General features: G+C 42.8%; 1 protein-coding gene across 1 annotated transcript in view; it reads right to left on the reverse strand.

Annotated features, from left to right (window-relative positions):
* Positions 1-21095, reverse strand: part of LOC147662924 (maestro heat-like repeat-containing protein family member 1) — a 62531-nt gene extending 41436 nt beyond the window's left edge. Inside the window, exons 1-5 of the mRNA XM_086950794.1 lie at positions 21035-21095; positions 20327-20388; positions 18611-18730; positions 10240-10347; positions 8914-9034 (exon numbers count right to left, since the gene is read on the reverse strand). Of these exons, the coding sequence (XP_086806920.1) occupies positions 8914-9034; positions 10240-10347; positions 18611-18730; positions 20327-20388; positions 21035-21095 (472 nt within the window). The remainder of the gene's footprint in view (positions 1-8913; positions 9035-10239; positions 10348-18610; positions 18731-20326; positions 20389-21034) is intronic.
* Between the last annotated feature and the right edge of the window lie 715 nt (positions 21096-21810).

A 21810-nucleotide genomic window follows, 5' to 3' on the forward strand; every position in this document is an offset into this window, starting at 1 on the left:
TGCTCACAGAAGGGGTAGGAACTTAAGAGATATACTAGTTCATACTAGACCACCCCCCCCTACCAAGGATCAGACGAGGTTACAAGGCATACATGGGCACTACCCGTGTGGCAACTGTAATAACTGCCACCTCACGAGAAAGAGCCAGAATCTAACTTTTACCAATGGGACAACATGGGAACAACGTGCATTTACGAACTGCAACAGTAAAAATGTAGTCTATCAAATTACCTGCCCATGTGGAAAGGAATATGTGGGAATGACCACCAGACCTGTCAGGGTCAGGTTAAATGAACACAAAAGCAACATCAGGTGCAAGAAACTAACGACTAAGATGTCAACCCATTATATTGAACAACAACACTGTGTGAATGAGCTACAGTGGACTATAATTGAACAACTGCCCTCAGAGATAGGTCTCCTAGAAAAAGAACAACGGTGGGTGTTTCGGTTGGGAACGGACAACACTGGGCTGAATGATTCCATTCCATGGAACCTTCTCAGATAAACACTCGATCTGACTAACCATCATAATTTTGTTGATGAACACATGTGGTTACATACAACAAATGTTTTTTGCTGGGTACATATGGATTATTACATTAGTATAACAAGGTATCACCGAGTTGTGATTGAGGATGTACCCTTTAGGGATCAAGTTCCAAGAGTTTCCCCTCTTCACAACATTTTCCCTTAAAGAATCACCGTATGTTAAGTCCACACGTAAAAGCGATCCTAATACATCCCTGTAAAGTAACTTGATTCACCACTGCTGTATTAGTTGTTTACTTTGCTTGGCCATCTAATTGCCTTAATGCCTTGCCTTATTAGCACATACTATGTTTCCATCTATGTCACCGGTGCATTTAATCCAAAGCGCCATTTACCTGTAGGCGTTTAAACGCAATACCGAGTGCTCCGTGTTCTTGCGGAGTGTCTCCGTTGACGCATGCGCTTCAGCCACGTCTACAGCGCATGCGTCTCTCCGGAGCGGTAGTGCGCATGCGCGTCAGAGTAGCGGAGGGCGCTAGCGCATCACCGGACGCGCGGAGGTTGTTCTCTCCGTATTTGGGCATTCACCGGGTTGCATTATTCAATTAACCTTCGCTAATGACCCACAGGCACAACATATAAAAGGGCCTCGATTCCTTTGTAGCTCACTTCATCGGAGCCGCGTTGAGGGAAGGCAGGCGATTAGCTGTTGCAGTAACCGTGAGTTATAGACCACAGAGAGAAGCAGTTTTACACTGTATTTGTGGCGCTCTGATGACAAAGTTTTCCTACTGAACCCCTGATATTGATTTCTTAGGTTTTCTGATTAGAAAGGAAGGATTCCCCAATATACGCTAAAGGCTCATGAAGTCCTGTATTTGGGAACTTTAAGTAAGATTTGTATTCCTTTCTGTTGTGCTCTCCTTACACCTGAGCACAGAGTAATGTTGGTGTTGCGTGTATGTATGTTTGTAGTGTCCTTTTTCTTTTTTCTTTCCAGGTTCCAATTATTTTTTTGGGTTTTACCTGATGTTTTTTCAGAAGAAGCATCATTCTTCTCCTTCAACCTGTGTTATTTAGACCTGTATGTTTATCTATGATTTTGTCTCCACAGGTTCTTACGCCAATTGGGCGCAACGACACTCACAAAACATTTAACATTGTGAGGAACATTACACATTGTGGTAATTTTTATTTTCACTTTTACATCTTACATGTGAGTAAGGGGAGGGTAAGTGCATTAACCCTTGTCCTGAAGAAGGGGGCTTTGACCTCCGAAACATGTTGACTTTTAATACAGTGGTTTGATACCCTAACACGTATCTTTCTAAAACCACGCCCTGCACTTTTATTTTAATAATACCAGCCGGGGATTTAATAAAGTTTTTTTCTCCCACGCGCCAGGTATTTTTTAACTACTCACCTTTTCACCTCACCTCACTCACACTTTTGTAAACACACACCCCCACACATAGTTCACTTCAAGTGCTCCTGCGTATCCGCGAGTCGTAGCACGCCGCATCCCGTAGAGGGGTGCGAAGGCCCCGATGATGAAGCATGACACCAAGGGGCCTGTTGGTGTGTGAGGGGCATTTAAACAACACTGTGTGTTCCCCATCACTCTAGGGATCACTATCACTTTGAGTGGATTCCACTTTGTTTATTGGTATTTCAATAAGGCACTAGAGGTTATGAGGATGCTTTAATGTCCCTGCAGATACTGACAAAGACAACCCCACCACAAAGGATGCTGCTAGTGGTATACAGTACCTCAATGGTCTGTGCTACAATGCTCCACCTCCCTACCCCAACAATTGCTGTCAAGGAATGACAGCCGCAGAAGATGCTACCTAAGCTGTCACGCAATGGTCCTGCTTCAGCTGTCATTGAGTGACAGAAGACTACAGTGGGATAAGAGAGGATGCAACAGGAGCCGTGGACACGCCCTACATATTGAATGGACCATGCTAAAGAGGAGTCATTCTGAGACAGCGGATATCCCAACAGAAAGAGGACACCAAAACATGTTCTTGCATAACCATTTTCTAATAATGTTAACCACCTGGGGAGCAGGCTATAATGAATACATAATTGCCTGTTCTGTTCTGCTTAGGACCCTTTACATGAGTGACAAAGAAATAGACTATGATACCATCTGCCCAGGTTACTTGTACTTTATCAACATATTCATTGGAAAGTTGAGTGGGGACTGCTAATTGGAGCTCTGGAAATGTAGTTTTCAATTACAGGTTCTCACCACATGATGCTAATCTACTTCTTGACCTTGGAGTCAGTCCAAATAATTATTTTCACTTACCCTCATTGAGTAGGCCTCCCTGTCTATCAGGTTCATATGTCAAGTGAGAGCCAATAACTAGCAATTTAGTCTGGATCTGAAGTCCAAAATAATGAACCAGAAACATTGAAGAGACAAATATCATAACCAAAAGTAACTCCATAGAGAAATAAAATACATCCATTTTGCGGCTGACTAAAGTAAAAGTGTATAAATAGGTACCATACCCAGAAAGGTCTGATCACCATACCAGAGATAGGTAACTCCATGGAGAGCAAGAATACTCCAAGGTTTGAAGAGGACCATTAGAGGCCTGAGAAGTCTCACAGAGTGTGGAAACCTGAGACAGTCAGCACATTGCATTTAAGTGGTGAGGGTAATAACCAGATGAAGAGCTGAAACCAACAGAAAGTAACTTTATGGCTGACAAACTACAATAAGTATATAGAGAACAAGGCGGCGGACCCTCCCATATCACCGGGCACATTCTCTTTAAGCGACCAGGGGAGGCATCTATGCTAGTCACAGATAGAAGTACAAAAGGGGGTGGTAATGGACGGAGCATCTGACCCAATCAAACACTCACACCCAGTCAAAAGATCTGGGTTTAATCCATCACCGTTCTTTAGCCCACTCTGCCACCCCAGTTCAGACATGGCTATATGCAAATCAGTCTGACCCTGTGCCTCATGAGAACAGTCCAGTCCAAACTGCCAAGCCATGCCTTCCCTGGACCGGAAACAAGCTTCCGAGGACCGGTTTCTGGCATTCCAGCCGTCTTCAGCCCCGCTTGCTTGAATCCAGTGGCAAAGTGAGCAAGGGACTCACGTCTGAGCATACCCTGCCACACTTATGGCGGCCAAAAGCAGTACAAAAGGGGGTGGTAATCGACGGAGCATCTAAACCAATCAAACACTCACACCCAGTCAAAAGATCTGGGTTTAATCCATCACCATTCTTTAGCCCACTCTGCCCCCCCCCCCCCAGTTCAGACATGGCTATATGCAAATTAGTCTGACCCTGTGCCTCATGGGAACAGTCCAGCCCAAACTGCCAAGCCATGCCTTCCCTGGACCGGAAACAAGCTTCCGAGGACCGGTTTCTGGCATTCCAGCCGTCTTCAGCCCGGCTTGATTGAATCCAGTGGCAAAGTGAGCAAGGGACTCACGTCTGAGCATACCCTGCCACACTTTTGGCCGCCATAAGTGTGGCAGGGTATGCTCAGATGTGAGTCCCTTGCTCAATTTGCCACTGGATTCAAGCAAGCCGGGCTGAAGGTGTCTGGAATGCCAGAAACCGGTCCTCGGAAGCTTGTTTCCGGTCCAGGGAAGGCATGGCTTGGCAGTTTGGGCTGGACTGTTCCCATGAGGCACAGGGTCAGACTGATTTGCATATAGCCATGTCTGAACTGGGGGGGGCAGAGTGGGCTAAAGAATGGTGATGGATTAAACCCAGATCTTTTGACTGGGTGTGAATGTTTGATTGGTTCAGATGCTCCGTCCATCACCACCCCCTTTTGTACCGCTTTTGGCCGCCATAAGTGTGGCAGGGTATGCTCAGACGTGAGTCCCTTGTTCACTTTGCCACTGGATTCAAGCAAGCCGGGCTGAAGACGGCTGGAATGCCAGGAACCGGTCCTCGGAAGCTTGTTTCCGGTCAAGGGAAGACATGGCTTGGCAGTTCAGGCTGGACTGTTCCCATGAGGCACAGGGTCAGACTGATTTGCATATACCCATGTCTGAACTGGGGTGGCAGAGTGGGCTAAAGAACAGTGGTGGATTAAACCCAGATCTTTTGACTGGGTGTGAGTGTTTGATTGATTCAGATGCTCCGTCCATCACCACCCCCTTTTGTACCGCTATTAGCCGCCATTAGTGTGGCAGGGTATGCTCAGACGTGAGTCCCTTGTTCACTTTGCCACTGGATTCAAGCAAGCCGGGCTGAAGACGGCTGGAATGCCAGAAACCGGTCCTCGGAAGCTTGTTTCCGGTCCAGGGAAGACATGGCTTGGCAGTTCGGGCTGGACTGTTCCCATGAGGCACAGGGTCAGACTGATTTGCATATACCCATGTCTGAACTGGGGTGGCAGAGTGGGCTAAAGAACATTGATGGATTAAACCCAGATCTTTTGACTGGGTGTGAGTGTTTGATTGGTTCAGATGCTCCGTCCATCACCACCCCCTTTTGTACCGCTTTTAGCCGCCATTAGTGTGGCAGGGTATGCTCAGACGTGAGTCCCTTGTTCACTTTGCCACTGGATTCAAGCAAGCCGGGCTGAAGATGGCTGGAATGCCAGAAACCTGTCCTCCGAAGCTTGTTTCCGGTTCAGGGAAGACATGGCTTGGCAGTTCGGGCTGGACTGTTCCCATGAGGCACAGGGTCAGACTGATTTGCATATAGCCATGTCTGAACTGGGGTGGCAGAGTGGGCTAAAGAACAGTGATAGATTAAACCCAGATATTTTGACTGGGTTTGAGTGTTAGAATGATTCAGATGCTCCGTCCATCACCACTCCCTTTTGTACCGCTTTTGGCCGCCATAAGTGTGGCAGGGTATGCTCAGACGTGAGTCCCTTGTTCACTTTGCCACTGGATTCAAGCAAGCCGGGCTGAAGACGGCTGGAATGCCAGAAACCGGTCCTCTGAAGCTTGTTTCCGGTCCAGGGAAGACATGGCTTGGCAGTTCGGGCTGGACTGTTCCCATGAGGCACAGGGTCGGACTGATTTGCATATAGCCATGTTTGAACTGGGATGGCAGAGTGGGCTAAAGAACGGTGATGGATTAAACCCAGATCTTTTGACTGGGTGTGAGTGTTTGATTGATTCAGATGCTCCGTCCATCACCACCCCCTTTTGAGTCACAGATAGAAGCCATGGCTTTTAATTGTACCCTATTTAAAACCTGACGCCAGGAGATATTAACCTCCTTAGACCCCTTAGCCTCTGGTGAAGAGACTCCAAGCTCATTTATTAACATCGCCCAGTCGGTCGCTGACTTGTTTATCGGACCTTATTCAGCACTGCCCCAGAACACCTGAAATGGTTTGATGCTGAGTGTTCATGGGCCCTTGGCCTCCTGAAGAAAGCTCTTAAGCAGTCCTCCATGAAATAGAGTATGGGTGGCAAATTGCTGTAATAATTGCAAGGAGGCATTGAAAGAGCGGAGGCGTCTAATACAAAGACAGGTATGGGACAAATTAGCCCAATTGACTGAGCTGGGTGATAGTAAACTTTTTTGGCCGATCATAAATAGGCCCTGTTTTACGGAGCCATCAAGGCCTGTGCTATGCCCTCACATTACCCCGGAATAATGGGTTGATCACTTTGAAAGGGTGTACTTCTTTGGATATATTGAATTGCCCCTTAATGAGATAGAACCCGGCCTGGGTGATACAACAAGTGCTTTCTCTTTGGAGAAAGTATGCCTGGGCATCAAGAGAATGCCCTGGATAAAGGTGCCTGGACGCGATTTGATCCCTCCAGATCTTTTCGGGGAGAACATAGACATGTGGGCCCTAGTTTTGACCAGGGTGTTAAAAGCAGCAGCAAGTAAAGGGATGCCGCCTTCTTAGCCAACAGCCACCATTATACCGATTTTCAAGAAGGTGAATAAGGATAACCCCTACTGCTATCACCCTATTTTCCTCATTGACTCCACAGTTAAGGGCCTGGGTCGGGTTTTACTGACTAGGCTTTCTTTTCTGGGCCTACACAAACAGAATAATCTCTGAGGTGCAGTTTGGTTTAAGTTCGGGAAACTCAACCACTGCTCAATGTATTAACCTCTATTTAATAGTGTCCAAATACATGGTCGCTCACCCTGGTGCAGGTTTTTAGGCTTCATGGACCTTACGTCCACCTTTGACCGGGTCATTGTGGAATCTACTTAGTTCCTTGGGAGTCAAGCCCACAATCGGAACTTTACTAATAAACCTTCATTCCCACACTACAGCAGCAGTCAGATATTCACAGGGAGCGGGCCTCTCAGGGTACGTAAACTGCAGTAGGGAGGTCCACCAAGGTTGAATTCTTGCCCTCTTTTTTTTTACTATCTATATTAATCATTTATAAGCCTCCCTTTCGTCCTTACAGCCTAATTGCCCGCCAGTGGGCAGGAAAGCAGTCAGTTCTTTTATGCGCTGACAATACGGTGCTGGAGAACCACACACCAATCGGCCTCCAAGTCTTTATCAATGGGTTTGTTTCTTTTATGGATGGGCTGGACCGGTATGCCACCTTCACAAAATCGTACATTTTGGAAGTTGGCTCTCTGGCAACTGGATCTAAAACTTTTAAGGCAGGTGTTCACACCTCAACGAAGGTCCCGGCTTTTCGTTACCTGGGAATTTTATTGGACATAAAACACAACTGGGGACAACTGATGGAGGGAAAGTTGTGCGACATGCACAAAGCTTTGGGAGCTATTGCCAACTATGTCCACAGATTGGGTTCTTGGTCCCCTGATGTGATTTTAAAGGTATAGCAGTCTATATGTGTTTTCAAGGTATTTTACTGTAGTGAGGTTTGGTGGTGTACTGCGGCCAGCAAGTTAGAGGTCGCTCAAAATACGTTTTTGAGACAAATTTTGAAGGTCCCACAGTGCACCCACTCGTTTACATTACATGAACATCTAGAAGTTAATCACATCACGGATTTGGTGGCAGTAAAACCTTTGTTGTGTTGGGTGAAGATATGGTCTAGCAGGGCTCACAAAATCATAAAAATGTTACTAGAACTACAGGTCAAGTAACTTTAATAATCTACTCGACCTAACTGTGATGTACTTGACCCGGGAACTGGTCTCAATTGTGTGATCCTGGGCAACTATTTTGTCTTAAGGAGCCGCCTTTTCCGTTATTATCACATAAGAAAGCACCTTCAAATATGCAAGTTCCCTCTTTCTGATGTACTAAAAAAAGTTTTATTTACTAGACAAAATGTTTTCTCGATGTATAATAAAAAGCAAGGCCATTAATAGGGTGCACATGATGCCTGGCTTGCCTCTTAGTTCACTAAAAGCATTGTCATTAGGGCAGGAGCAGTAATAATTCCCAGTTTATGTTTAAAAACGCACTTTTCATGAATAGGGTCTTCATAACTAGTGAAATATATTTTTCAAGCAACATCTAGGGTTGAGGCCGAGTTTAACCCCTTGATTATTTTATACTGTTTGTCACTAGATCATACACTTGAAATTCCCTTGCTACAGTATGTAAAAAAGTCCTTTCTGGCTCTTGGCAGGGCGGATATTTTTCTGAAATGTAATGCAGTGTGGCCAAAGGACCTGAGAATAGTCAAGGAGCTTTTTTTAAACACACCGCTGCTCATCGCGAAAATACTGAGTTTATGCAACCAACCGTGAGAGGACATGTTTTGCTAAGTCAGTGCAGGGAAGGGAGAACTATCTATTTACCCTCATAAACCCCTTAGATAGATTTTTAGTAACCCGTTTTAGATTCAATCTGCTCCACCATCTACTGGTGTCCCTGTCTGGTTATTTACCTGAAAATGTAGGAGGGTTCTGTGGCTGCAATGACAGGTCTCCACAGGACACCTTACACTTTGTCTTCTTATATAAATATTTTCCCCACCCCAGGAGATTGATTCTTAGGCTCCTTTTAAAAGCCATGAAATTTAGACAAGCCTGGGTTGTAGTAATGCATTTGCAGCTTTTGCCTAACAACCATACCCTTTTTGTTGCCACAAATTTCCTGAGGGATTCTTTTAGATCAAGAAGCTCAAGATGCGACTGACGTCAGCTTGGACCATGCAAATTTGCACAGTATCTCTTTTAATGTAATGAAGTTCTTCTTATAGTTATATTTTATATTTTTTTGAATCTTTTATGGATGTGACTACTTCCGAATGAAGATTTATTATTATATAGAAAGCAGCAACATCAACACAGATACATATATCACTAAAGTGAGAGCAAACACTGTTATTGCAAGAATGACACCCACATACTATAGTAAATTAACCAAACTCCTGAGCTAATGGACTGGTTCTTCACCTCATGCCAGATCATTACTAAATATGAGGGAATCTGGGGAGAGGAGGAGGAAGCATTAACCACCTTCAATGGTAGATCCCACGGCATCAATGAGTAGGATGTTTAAGACTCACCACATTCCTTAAAGTTGATGCTTGCTTTCTTATCTACAACAAGTACCATCTGGCACAGTGCTGGCACAGATGAAGTATAGCCCTCTTCCAGCATGTAGAGCAAAATCTCTTTCCAAAATTCCTGCAAGAAAGAGTGGTGAACGTGTTATTTGTATCATTAGCATTTAATAAGGCTTTATTCCCACAGATAAACAATCATGGCTGGTGGGAGGGTTTTTGGCATTTTATTTAGTTCATAGGGCATTTTGCAAGCTCCCATATCCAAGAGATGGGGCTATATTTGATTCATCCCCTTGCTGATACAATTCCTCGCTGATGGGGTCCAAGGCAGATGCCTAGTATTACACTGATGTAGCACTAACCGTGTTTAATGCTACAATCTGGGATTCTGCATCCAATCAAAATGAACCCATTATGTGCAGAGAATGTGTGAAACATGTTACTTTCCAAAAACCCTACAAGTGAGCTGAAGTTTGCAAATTAGCTCATTATCTGTTGGAATCTTCATAGAATCATCTTTAGGAATGTGCCAGAATACGAAAAGCAATGGCTGGGAATGAACAACCATGTTGATATGAAATATTGGTGCCTGATGTATCATGGGACAGGTAGCAAATAGGAGATGCAAATTGAGAAGCAAAGTTATGCAATATAACCGATGTACCATTAAGTCTCATTTCAGCCTATTTAGAAGAAGCTGCAAACCCTTCTGCCTCATTCAAATGAATGAGGTAGGATTCAATTGGTGCTCTTGTACAAATGCTCCAAACCCTGGGAAGTTCTGCATGGGACAGCAGACCTCCATTCCTCCATCAGAGGACACAACTTTTACATCGTATCTCGAACCACTGTGTGCATTAACAATGTGATCCAACTCACTAATGCATCTTTACAATGTATTCCTTTACCACACAGGTAGTTGCGATGCCTCGCCTAAAGGAAAGCGTTGTTGGACTAATTTTGGACTTTAAGGCCAACACTTTCCCTACTGTTGCACATAATGGAGTTGGAATAGTACATTTTACTATTCCAAAGTCCAGCGCTTTCCCTAAGGCAATTCATTGTAACGACTTCTCTGGTAAAGGAATGCGTTTCAAACATGCAATCGTGGTTCAGAACACGTTGTTAAGGCAGGTGTGATAAATGCCTGCATGGTTCCAACATACAACCCTGCAGCAGAGGGAGCTTTACAAAAATGTGCTTGTATGTGAGCCGGAGGATAATGAAGATCACCCGGGAATTTAGGAGTCTTTGGACATTCTGCAAGTTATATTTTCTATACACCTAGTTAAATAACCCACCTTGTTTCACATCCTCCTCGCTTACCTCATCAGTATTTCTATGGTGTAATGCAATTGTATTGAGGAGCTGAGAGATTTGGATGAGGATGGTCTCTTCCTCAACATCAGATTCATCATCCAGGTGACTAGCGATCTGTGGAAATGTGGAAAAGAAAGCAAAGTAAAATACGATGTATTTGCACATAATTTTAATTGTGTTTTCTTTCCTTATGGAGGGACAAGAGATTTGAGAGTTAAAACATCACAACTTTCTAATCAAGGTTGTCAAGCACAAAGAGAACCTCTTGACAAATCCAAATGTGAAAGCAAAACTACTAGCCTCAAACATGTAAATAGAAATGTACAAATGCGGTTATGCTCTCATGCTCCGCTCTGTTGAGTATAAAAGTACCCATCCATTAGGCGTGGGAGGGTATAGCATTCATATACTTTCAAAATACCGGTGGACTCACTTATAATATATAAGGTTCTGATACATGGGACACTACCCCTGAGAAATTGCGCCTCTGGCACCACACAGTAGTATCTCGTGCTCACCACACAGATTTGCCCTTCCCCTATGACTTGATGAGGAAGTATGTGATACCTTATGGGACTTAATACACTCAATAAAGACTAAAGAATACCAGGAACCACGTTTATGGTAGGCAGTTTTGATATGAAATACTGATTTGAAGTATACTCATGCTACTTTGCGCTGGATTTGTTGGTTTGCCCTGTTAGGCATTTAAACTGTAAAGTGGGGTATGCAACAGAGAATAACCCACTAGATAATGCACTGTCAGTGAAAATCCCAGCTTATCAGTGCAGTAGCTGAATGCCCATGTGCCTTCCCCAATCACCCCAGAAATAGCCCAGTTAGCCTTGGTAAAGTCTAAGGGGCAGTTGGATCTCATAGGCTGGATTGTGTGGTTGGCCTCTGTACTGCCTGTGAGCACTGCTGTTGAGCCAGTCCCATTCCCAAAGTGTCTGAGCATTTTATTTCTTTGCGCTTAAGCCAGTCAACATGTGCATCAGGTTAACTAAGATGGGCTCTAGGTGTACAAGCATCATTCTTACAGTGCGATGCAACACAAGGACAGGCATCTGAATTGTCCCCAGCATCAGACCTTGTTAGAATAAAATTGTTTTTGCTGTTTTGATTATGCACTTATTCATGTAAAAATTTGCATTTGCGGCACCATTTTATCTTTGGCCACCATTTTGAATCATGACCAAAACTGACCCTTGCCTTTCCGAAAAATGGCTTTTCATAGGTTTTGTTTTTTTAAGGTTGGGCCTTGCTTAACTGTCAGTCAACATGAGCTTTATTCGACAGATGTCACAAAAGCAATTCACATAAAAACGATTTTTCAAGTTATAAAAAAAATACAATAAATTGAAAATTTCAATAAAAAGAGAGAATCAAACACATTAAAAGAACATATACTATATGTTGATAGACAAAATTAATGCTACTAATTGATAGATAGTTTAAAAAAGTGTCCAAGCATTAAAATATAGCATATTATTATTATTATCGGTAGGAGACTTCATTTACAGAGGTACAAAAGGAGCCTAGATCTAATTGTCCACATCCATCTCAAAAACGTTTCCACTGATACTGCGCACTGGACTGATGGATCAGAACACAATATTCTCATTGCTACACTTAACAAGTGAGTACCCATGTTCCTACAAATGGGTGTCAGCCAGGCTTTGCGGGGAGCAGCGTACGCCGGACAGACAAACAGCACATGCGCGTATGATTCTTCAGTGTCAGTGCAGTTTAGACATTTGTCATCGGCCGCAGTGGACCATGCAGCTGTAAAGGACTTCAAAGGTAAGCAGCCTGCTCTAAACTGAAAACACAGTTTGCGATCTAGCGGCTTAGTACTAATTATGTCACAGTAAAACATGGATTTGGTTTAATTTGTTAGAACTTCCCTGTTAGAGAGGTGGCATCGCTCATTCTATTTGCTTGTTGCACCATCGGTTCCCAGTACTTTTGCTTAATTAAATGTTTTGGTGGGAACCCAGTAGCACTAGGATCATCCCACAGTGATGGCATACCCATGCTAATTAGTAATGATCTGATGTTGCATAGCCAGCCAATCTTGTGGAAGTGATCTGCCTCCATTATATCTTTAAGACCGTCTGCAAAGATGGCCAATTCTGGGGTATGCCAGATTTTACGCCAGAAGAGAATAGGGCATAGCCTTGCAAGGTCTACTATGGCTTTTCTGCCTAAATCATAGGGGTACTTTGATGTAGGCTTGTTATCCCACTCAGGAACTTATTCTCGGAGAAAGCTAGAGGATGCATTTTCTCTAAGCCCCATAATATAGATGTGCAGTGCCAGGGTAAAGGGGCTTAGTCAGTGATGTCTCATGTTCCTTTTTTCATGGCTCCGGCCAACTGCATGTGCTTTAAGGCCATGGTGTCAATATGCGGCCTCCAGCTAAGTCGTTTATGCAGGGTGATGCCTAGATAAGTAATGCATCAACCTGATCCACGGGTTGCCCATCCATTACCCCCCATTAAATGACCTATGTGGTTTAAAGGTCATGAATTTTTATTTGAACTATTGACTGTTAGGCCAGGCAATAAGCAAAATTCTTCAAAATGCAACAGCGAATGCTGTAGCCCACTCATTGTTTTAGACAGTATAAGCGTATCGTCCGCAAACATTATTATGGGAATTTTTGTGCCTGCTAAAACTGGAGCATCTGTGGAAAAGGAAGCTAAAAAGCTAATAATACCATTAATAAGGAGTGAGAATAACGTAGGTGCTAAAACGCAACCCTGACGTACTCCCATCTTTACCGGGAACTGGTCAGTCTTGTTTCCTGGCGCCCCCCAACAAATGTGGTCATAGTTGTATTCGTAGAGGCGCACAATTAGGAAAAGTAGGTCGGGGGCAAGCCGAGTTCCTGCAGTACCCTCCACAGTTTGGGCCGTGATATCAAGTCAAAAGCAGACTTAAGATCAACAAAGGCTGCATAAAGGCTTCCTTTTCCAAGTGTTACTGTCCACCGATAAATTTTAATTAATCGGAATACTTTATAAATAGTTCTCATATTAGCCCAGAAGAGGACTCAAAATGTCATTATCATCAATCCAGGTTTTAATTTTTGCCAAGATAAGTTGAGCTACGACTTTCTGGATTGAGTTTAACAGGCTTATTTGCCTGTAGTTCCCAGGTAAGGATGTATCCCCTTTTTTTATAAATCGGGATGATTTCCGCCCCTCGCCAGGTATCCGGGATCAGAGCTCCATGAGCAATTGCATTTGCTAAAAACATTATGTTTTGATTCCATTGTCTTTATCCTGGAGAAAAATATCTGCGGGGACCTTGACTATGCCTGGCGCTCTCCCAATGGTAACAGTGCTCAGCGCCATTGTCACATCAGCTAAGTTGAAGACAGTATCCGATGATTTAAAATAAACCCAAGGGTCATAATCCATTTTATTACTAGATGCATATTGATCTGAAAAAACCTAACCTACAGAGCAGGCTCCACATGATTTTGCAGTGATTACATGTGCTTCCTGCACCCCATTTTATCAGGCTCCAAAAGTGGTGCATGTTCCTCTCCTTACAAGCTTCAATAAGGTCCCGCCAACTTTCACAGTGATCAAAAAGGACATGGTACGTTTGCTGTTCTGGAGGGATTGGGGAGAGCATAAGCAACTGTGGACTACTCTCACAGGGACACTGACAAAGCCAAGTGTGCTGCAGCCTTCAGGCACCATGCCACCTCCCATTGCCCATGCTTTCACACCATCACCTGCAGCCCCACAAACACTGGTGAAGGGCACTGATCAAAAACTCATTCCTGTCCCCTAGTCAGATGACAGGTGTTTCTACAGCGACTAGAGATATGATCAAAGTGTAAGCGTCCATAGGACTTGAGAAGGTCCAAGAAAAGAGAAGAGGCAGAAGACGTGCCCAATACAAAATCACACATTGGATCTGTGGAGGAAGAGGAGGGCAAATAATTAGAATGAGAATAACTAAAGGATATTATTGGACCCTTTTCTGATGTGCGTTGTTCACAACATTGAACAATTTTTCACACCACAAGAGCTTGATGAAAGCCATCAAAGGATCAGAAGGGCCACAGCCCTACTCAAACCAGTGGCAATGACTCTTATTTGGGGACACTGACTGCACTTGTGTTTGACATCAAAACTCGGACCCCACAATAGTAAGGGTACACTGTGTTAATCGTTTCGCAATAATTGAAAAACCATGGATAGGGTATACTTTGACTGTCTTAGTTTTAAACCTATAATAACTGATAAACCCTCACCAGTTTAAACTTATAAACACTGAAAAAACACCTGCGTACCACTAATTAAATGCCATTCAAAGAAAGGAAAAGGAGAGTGAAAGAGTCATTTTTTCCTGAGGGGGCCTATACAATATAACTTTGTTATATAAGGTGGCAGCAAGAAAGACTGGGCTAACATTATTCTGCTTGAGTTTTGCTGTTGAGGGATGTCACTGAAATAATGTTTTTTCTTCCTTTTGCTTTTTGAAGTTTTGTGGTCTTTGGTCTAAAGATGCAGAGTTTAGAAGCATGTTTTAGGTCGTGTTTAATAATTTGATAAACTGTAGAGAATCAGGAAATATCAAAATCATATTTGATATTTTGGCTGTGTTTGATTCTTTTACTGATAGGTAAAATGGCTGGTTTCATACAAATCTGTCCCAAAATGTGCCATCACATTTATCCACAGAGAATGGGTAAAAGCCCTTGATAGATCAGCCCCAAGTTTCTAGTGAGTCAGTATTGATAGTAGGTGAATTGACAACACCACAGGCTTTAAACATTCAATGCAATGTATAATGACAAGTATATGTGAAAAAAGTGCTATCGCCAAGCATCTGGGATAGTGGTGAAAACATGACAGGATGAAACATGGATCGCAGTGTCACTCGGTATGCCGCTGCAAAATGTTACTTTCTAAATTCAACAAAGATTGGAGTGATTTTGATTGTACTTGCAGTGATTCAGCTACATATATAAAAAAGCTGTGTAATGACCTTTCAAAATTGATACCTGTGAGAGATCCTTTCCACTTGTTAGATGGTATGCTAAAAGCATCTTTACAATCTTCAGAGTTAATGAAGAATGCTATTGACTTTTTAGTCCATCCTAGTGCACTGTTTTGTTGTGCGAGGGGACTAAAACACAAATATTTCTCATTTTGTGCTTTGTGTGGCATCAAAGAAAAAGTCATCCCACTGTGAACTGTGTCACTTAGCTGATGGTTCTTGGACCAAGGGGCTGTGAAATGCTATAGTACCCATGTGGAAACCGTTTACAACATGTTTGCTGAATGATGATGCCAAAGGCAAGAAATGTGAGGATATTTGTTCGCAAATTACTAGTGATGTGAAAAGAAGTACACTACTAAAGTCTTAGATGTTTACAGGAAAACATAACTGCTGTAGTGGACATAAAAAAAACTAGAGTCGGAAAACACCCTGGTCTGCCAAGTGTTCTGCATACTTGGTGTAAATATGAAACATCATCTTGAGAGTTGTCTGGGTGACACCTTAAATTGACTTTGGCACTGCAACATGTTCCATGTTAGAGTGCTTGCCATATGGTAAACAAATCAGTGTTGAAGAGCAATTCAGGAACTTTTATTTTACAATGTACGAGAAACGGCTTGACATAGAAATGTCCCTTCATCAACCATGGCATTTGAAGTCAATGAATCCTCACTGTGGTACACTGTGCAAGTTCTAGTTCCCTTCAGTAAAGGGGAATTTTCTCAGTAGTTTCAAAAGTGCTGCTTTATTTTTGACCACTTCAATAACTCGGAGGGCAGAATCGCCCAGTTCAAAGCAAATGCTGCAGAACCTGTCCAGAGAATTGCAATCTTCAAGGGCACAGTGTAGGTATAGAAAGCTATGTCAGTGGCCAGCGTTAGCAAATAGTGTACTGGCTGTCTTGTCATTGCCCATTTCAAGTGCCAATGTTGAGAGGGCCTTTTCACAGAAAAAAGGGACATGGGAAGGAAAAAGCGAGCGCACATGACCAAAGACTCATTGAAGAAGTATTGTATGGTGTACTACAATACGTTTGATTTGCAAAAATGTATTTGGACCTCATATACACTGTACATACACTGTCTATATACCATGCATTATCAGTGTAGAAAGCAAGCAATAATAAAAGCAAAATGTTCCATACACACCAGAAAAACACTGATTCTGTTGCTTTTCATGGCGCGAAAAAGTTGTAATCCCTGACATCACTGATTAGGTCTCGATGAGTCAGCGCGCATGCGCTGTGCATATAGTAGCGGCTTTGGGAAGTGCTCCCAAAGCAGCCACCAGCTTGCTAGAATGCGCACAAGCATGCGGCCTGCTGCGCGCGCATCCCTTACGTGTTTTGGCACGTCATCGCAATCACTTTCATTTTCACAACGATCGCGATGACCCACATTAGGTTGCTGTGCTTCATGTTTAGACATCATTTGCACCTACAATGCTGTTTCGGCCACCACCTACGTGCTTTTTTCAAAATGTCCTTTAGATGTTTAGCATGCGCGCGGGCACTCTCCCACCCCTCCCTCTCGTTTACTTCTTGCCTCGTGCGCGCACCACTCGTGTGCTGCTGAAGCTTGTATTTTTTTCTGTTTCTTTCACTATTATACTTTCAATGTTCATCTATAATGAAACCAAGTGAGATACATGTGGCGTCTCTGTTTCTTCCAGCATGCAGCTGTATGCTCTCTGTTATGTGCCGGGCAGATTCTAAAGCAAATGGTAGAATACAAATGCATGGTTTTGTTTAGTTCCGGTTGTTTCTAGTTTTCTTACATTCTTTGGCGAGAAGGCCCTGTGGGAGTCCATGCTCAGTCTGAACCACAAGGAAGCTGTGATGGAGGTTAGGCTCCACCTAGTGGAGGTAGCGAGCAGAGAGAACCTGCCTATCAATTCGAGCATTGGTATGTTTGGATTATTCAGTGCTGCAGTTGACTGGGTAAACGTGGTCGCTCGTCGCTTAACGTATGTCTTGTAAAAGACTGGCAATAGATATTTACTCTAGCTGTGCAGGATGTGTGACTGTAGATTTGTAATGTGTTTGCTAGGCTGGTAAGCCCTGGAAGTAATTAAATATTGGATCCCACAGAGCTTCCAAACAAGCCGAAGCAAATGAGTACTGGGGTACCTGTCTGTCAAATCGCGTCTTTGCACCTTTCTAGGATTTTGAAGTGCTTTATAGGTGCAACGCCAACTTCTGATCTACAAAAGTTTAACAGATAAACCATATTGTTTTCCGTATCCCCATAGTCTCTATTTTTCCCCTTATTGTTAAAAGTAAACAAAAGCATTGTTAAAGCAGTGCAGCTCACAAGCCACTGTTGTTCCTCACTAGTAGTCCATTTTGTTTAGCATACTCGGTGCTCCAGGCAAAGAAGGAAAGCCGTCTATTTTAATGGCCTTTCCTTGATTTATTGCGCCACCTAGTCCTAATACCCTGACATTGCTGCCTCATTTCGCCTTATGCGAGTCATGGTCCTGCTGCATGGAACTTTATGTAATATTAAAACCGCACTATCTGCCCATTTATCATGAACAACTGATGAAAAGTGTGGGCACACATCTTCTTTTACATGGAAGTGCGAGATAGTTGTTTCGGAGCTGGGCCGGTGCTGCTACCCTGCTGCAGGACTCCATAAATCATAATAATTCCGACACATTTGCCCAGTCCTATCTCGTCAACAGCCTGTGGAGATATGAGATTTTCTAGGAAAGCTGTAATTTTGATCATTGTATAAACCGTTGAGAAGGGATTTTAAAACAAGCATTGGCATAGCCAATAGGTATTTCCTTTGGGACCTTATAAGTGTTTAGCCATGCACACGAGAATGGACCACAAATAGAAACTGAAAACAGGAAAGCCTAGGTATACTGAAAGGATGACTGTCCAAGTGAAGCTACAAGTAAATATACTGGAAAGCACTTGAGTGGCTTGGTTCACGTCATGGGCACCCTGAAAGAACAAGACATAAAGAAAAGGCATATACAGTGTTGACACTGGTAGTCAGCAGCTCAATTTCAGGTTCAAATGTAATCAGCCTGATGGAGCAAGGGAGACCCATACGGTTGAGGGAGGGTGAAAGACGCACTGGAATGCAAGTGGGGAACATCAGGCTCAAATGGAGAACATGGAATGTTAAGTGGGCCTATGTGAACTAAATAGAGGTACATAAGGTCTATATTCCACCACCAGGGGCAAATATGGAACACTGCAGATCTGTATTACGTGGCAAACAAGCTACATTGGGGCACAAGGGGGCTAAAAGGTCCACTTATTTCTTTTGGGCTGACTACGGTTGCTGTTCCCCTAACACATTCACCCACACAAATATGTACATCTGCCACTTACCTGTTCTTCAATGATGAGACTGTTTTTCCTAAGCACATATTCCATCAAAGCTCTTCCATTCATATCATAATATCCTTTGGTTGTTAAATTGGATATTAAACTTAAAGTGGCAAGAATAACCTGTGATGAAGCAAAAAATGGTTAGTGAGAAACCCTTTTGATGTATAAATAAAACCAAATCCCACATTCTGGTGAGAGAGCAGCACGGGAGTGTGAGAAAACCATACAATCTCTCCTTCCTTTTTGTTCATAGAGGAAATAGAAATACACTTGTATGTGTGGAAAGCTAGTACCTGGATATAGCCTTTGAAATAATATTGGAAAATGGTTATTAAGACACTCTGAGAATAAAACTTGAATCAATTTAATTAAACTGTTTTTACAGAATGTCTGACCAAAGCGTGATTGAGGGAATATTCAAACATTCCAGGTGGTGTACTCCTTCTATAGGTGATTGAAACTTGGTAAAAGATTGAAAGATACATTGCAAAAGATGTCTAGGTAGGTTACAACTAGCAAAGAAGCTCTCAGGACCTTGTATTGATTACAAAAATGCAAATGAAAAATCAGTAGGCTGTAGATTCCAATAATGTGGAAATGAAAAAAACCTAGAGTAGTCTGTGGGAAGAATGATGGCCACTGTCTAACTCAACCTGCAGGATTTAGCAGACCTACACTATCCCAACACGGCCAGCAGATAACAAATGGGTTAAAGTACTCAGTGTCCATTGTCCCACACCTTGTTGTTTGGTTGATCCATGTCACTTTCAAGAAATCATTTTGGCTCAAGACCGTATATAGTCACAGTCTCCTCTAGTAGCCGGGTTAAAATTCACATCCCTAACATGACTCTGTTCGCTGCATATTTGCACAGGCTGGACCCAATGGCTTCAACCTCCAAAGAATACGTCCATGTTTTATTTCTTTGATTCTTATATTTCTGGTAGAGTTCTGTGTCTGATGTTTCTGGTTTAGTCTACCAAGAATTTAAGGTTTATATCATGCCCTGAGGTTAAAAAATGGTCAACTCAATAAACCTCTCAAAGAGAATACACTAGAGACCCAGTCATGGAAATACAAGTTTTTGTTGGTTATCCAAAGAAAATGACTTTGTTGATTTTCCTTCATGCCTATATCCTGTGCTTGCTTACATGCTGAAAACGGTGATGCTGATGCTGAAGTTGCCTGCTTTCTCAATTGCACTGACATTGGGCACATTGTGGACATACATGGAGTCAACAGAGTTACATATATTCCAATTTCTACACAAAATACATCTTTTATATCACAATCAGACTTTTCAAATGTGCACATTGAATATTATCCTGTATTATTGAACCATGTTTGGTGAGAATTGTTTCTTAACACACACTTATTCAGCAATTAGGGAACAGGGACTTTCTATGGGATTGGGTCTGAAAATGAGTTGACACAGAGAAGGACAGGAAAACTTGGATATGTCCACTTGAACAGGGAAACAGCAGACACAAGACACTGAGGAGACACACATGGATGGAGGTTGCATGACCCAACACCTGCATGAAAGACCAGCCTTAGAAAAATACAACAGACTGTGGTATACGCACCACTGCAATGAGTCCACGTAAGTAGAGAATACTGCACTATTCAAAAAGTGCATAACTTAAATTAGATTGCGTTGCTAATTATGAAACTGCTTGACCACAGAATGATGCACACATAATAACTTGATGGTACCTTGTGATTGTCATCCTCAAGCACGTGACGGACAGCATCCAGATAAGAGGCACCTTCTGAATCTATGAAATGAAGCCATACATCAAATGTTCATAACACATAGATATTGTCTTTGTCTAGTACGATCAGGAATAATAGATAAGTAGATGAAGCTTCCACTATTACATGTGCCTACCTACCTGAGGGTCCTGTCAAGTCTTGGTGTGTGTGTCTGTGACTGTGAGCCTCATGGGCCTATCAATGTCGTCCTGTTCTACTGTGCATGTCTGTGTCATCATGTACCACTGAGTGGGTCTGTGTCTTCCTGCCCCATATTTTATGTCCCTTTTTGTTCCTCACCGAAGTCTATGTCAGGATCTCTTTCCACAGTGTCCCTGTCCCATTATTGGCTCACAGTGGGAACAATTTATCAAAAGACAGATGTGGAAATGTTTGACCACTACTTTATTTCTTCACCACGACTCATGTTAACAATGGGAGGATTTATTCTTAAATTACAGTGCTCTACCAGGAACTGTTGGCAGTCAGTGTAGCTGAGGAATATGAAATTGAGGCGATTTGCTCATAGCTGCACCATGTTGGTTAAGTAAGAGGGTAAGTTGGAATTATAACTTAGGGCTCCACATTCCATGAAAAGCATTCAGTCCTTTAACTATCTTCCATGTCTATCGAAATCACATGCTGCCACCCACCCACTGAGAGGCTTACCAGTTTCAGCAAGAAGCTTGCAGAGCAGCTTTATTGTTGTGGCACGGGACTCTGCACCCATATGGATCAAGCTACTTCCAAAATATTTAAGGACCTCACTAGAGCTAGAATGGGCTGCAAAAGTAAAGTGAAGAGAAAAATAGACATACATGAAAAATGGCATACAATAAAATCATGCACTGAGGAACTAAACGCAGGGGAGCAGGTCATCAAGGCCAAATGTAAGGAAATTTTCAACGCATATCCAGGAGATACAATATCAATAGTTTACAACATTTAATGATGATCGGTGGAGCACATGGTACTCATGTGACTACTATAGCTGTATATAGTAAATTGGACAACGTGTTCTAATAGAAAGCTAACAAATGCACTGGGAAGGGAGGTAATTACTGAAGCAACATTAGCTTTTAAGAAGATCAAGTGATGTGCAGAGCAGTGGACAGAAATTAATGTTTCTGAGGACCCGATCACTGGTAAAGACCGTCATATACTTGCAGTATCACACATATATACATAAATACATTTATGACCAACTCACCCAGTGACAGGATAATGGCCGTGGACACCTTGACTGACTCTTCCCTTTCATCTGAACCTCCACGGTAGGGTGCGCAGATCTGTCAATAACAAAGCCATATTAAACAATAATGGAAGCTAGGCTATTTGAAAGCCAACCCTATACATCTGGAAAGCAAATTCCATTCAGTGGGGAAATGACGGCATAAGAGTTTGTCAGGATTTGTGGGGCCATGATGGTGGAATTGCAAATTCTC

Source organism: Lissotriton vulgaris, unplaced genomic scaffold (assembly GCF_964263255.1).
Source record: "Lissotriton vulgaris unplaced genomic scaffold, aLisVul1.2 SCAFFOLD_1381, whole genome shotgun sequence".
Classification (NCBI taxonomy): domain Eukaryota; kingdom Metazoa; phylum Chordata; class Amphibia; order Caudata; family Salamandridae; genus Lissotriton; species Lissotriton vulgaris.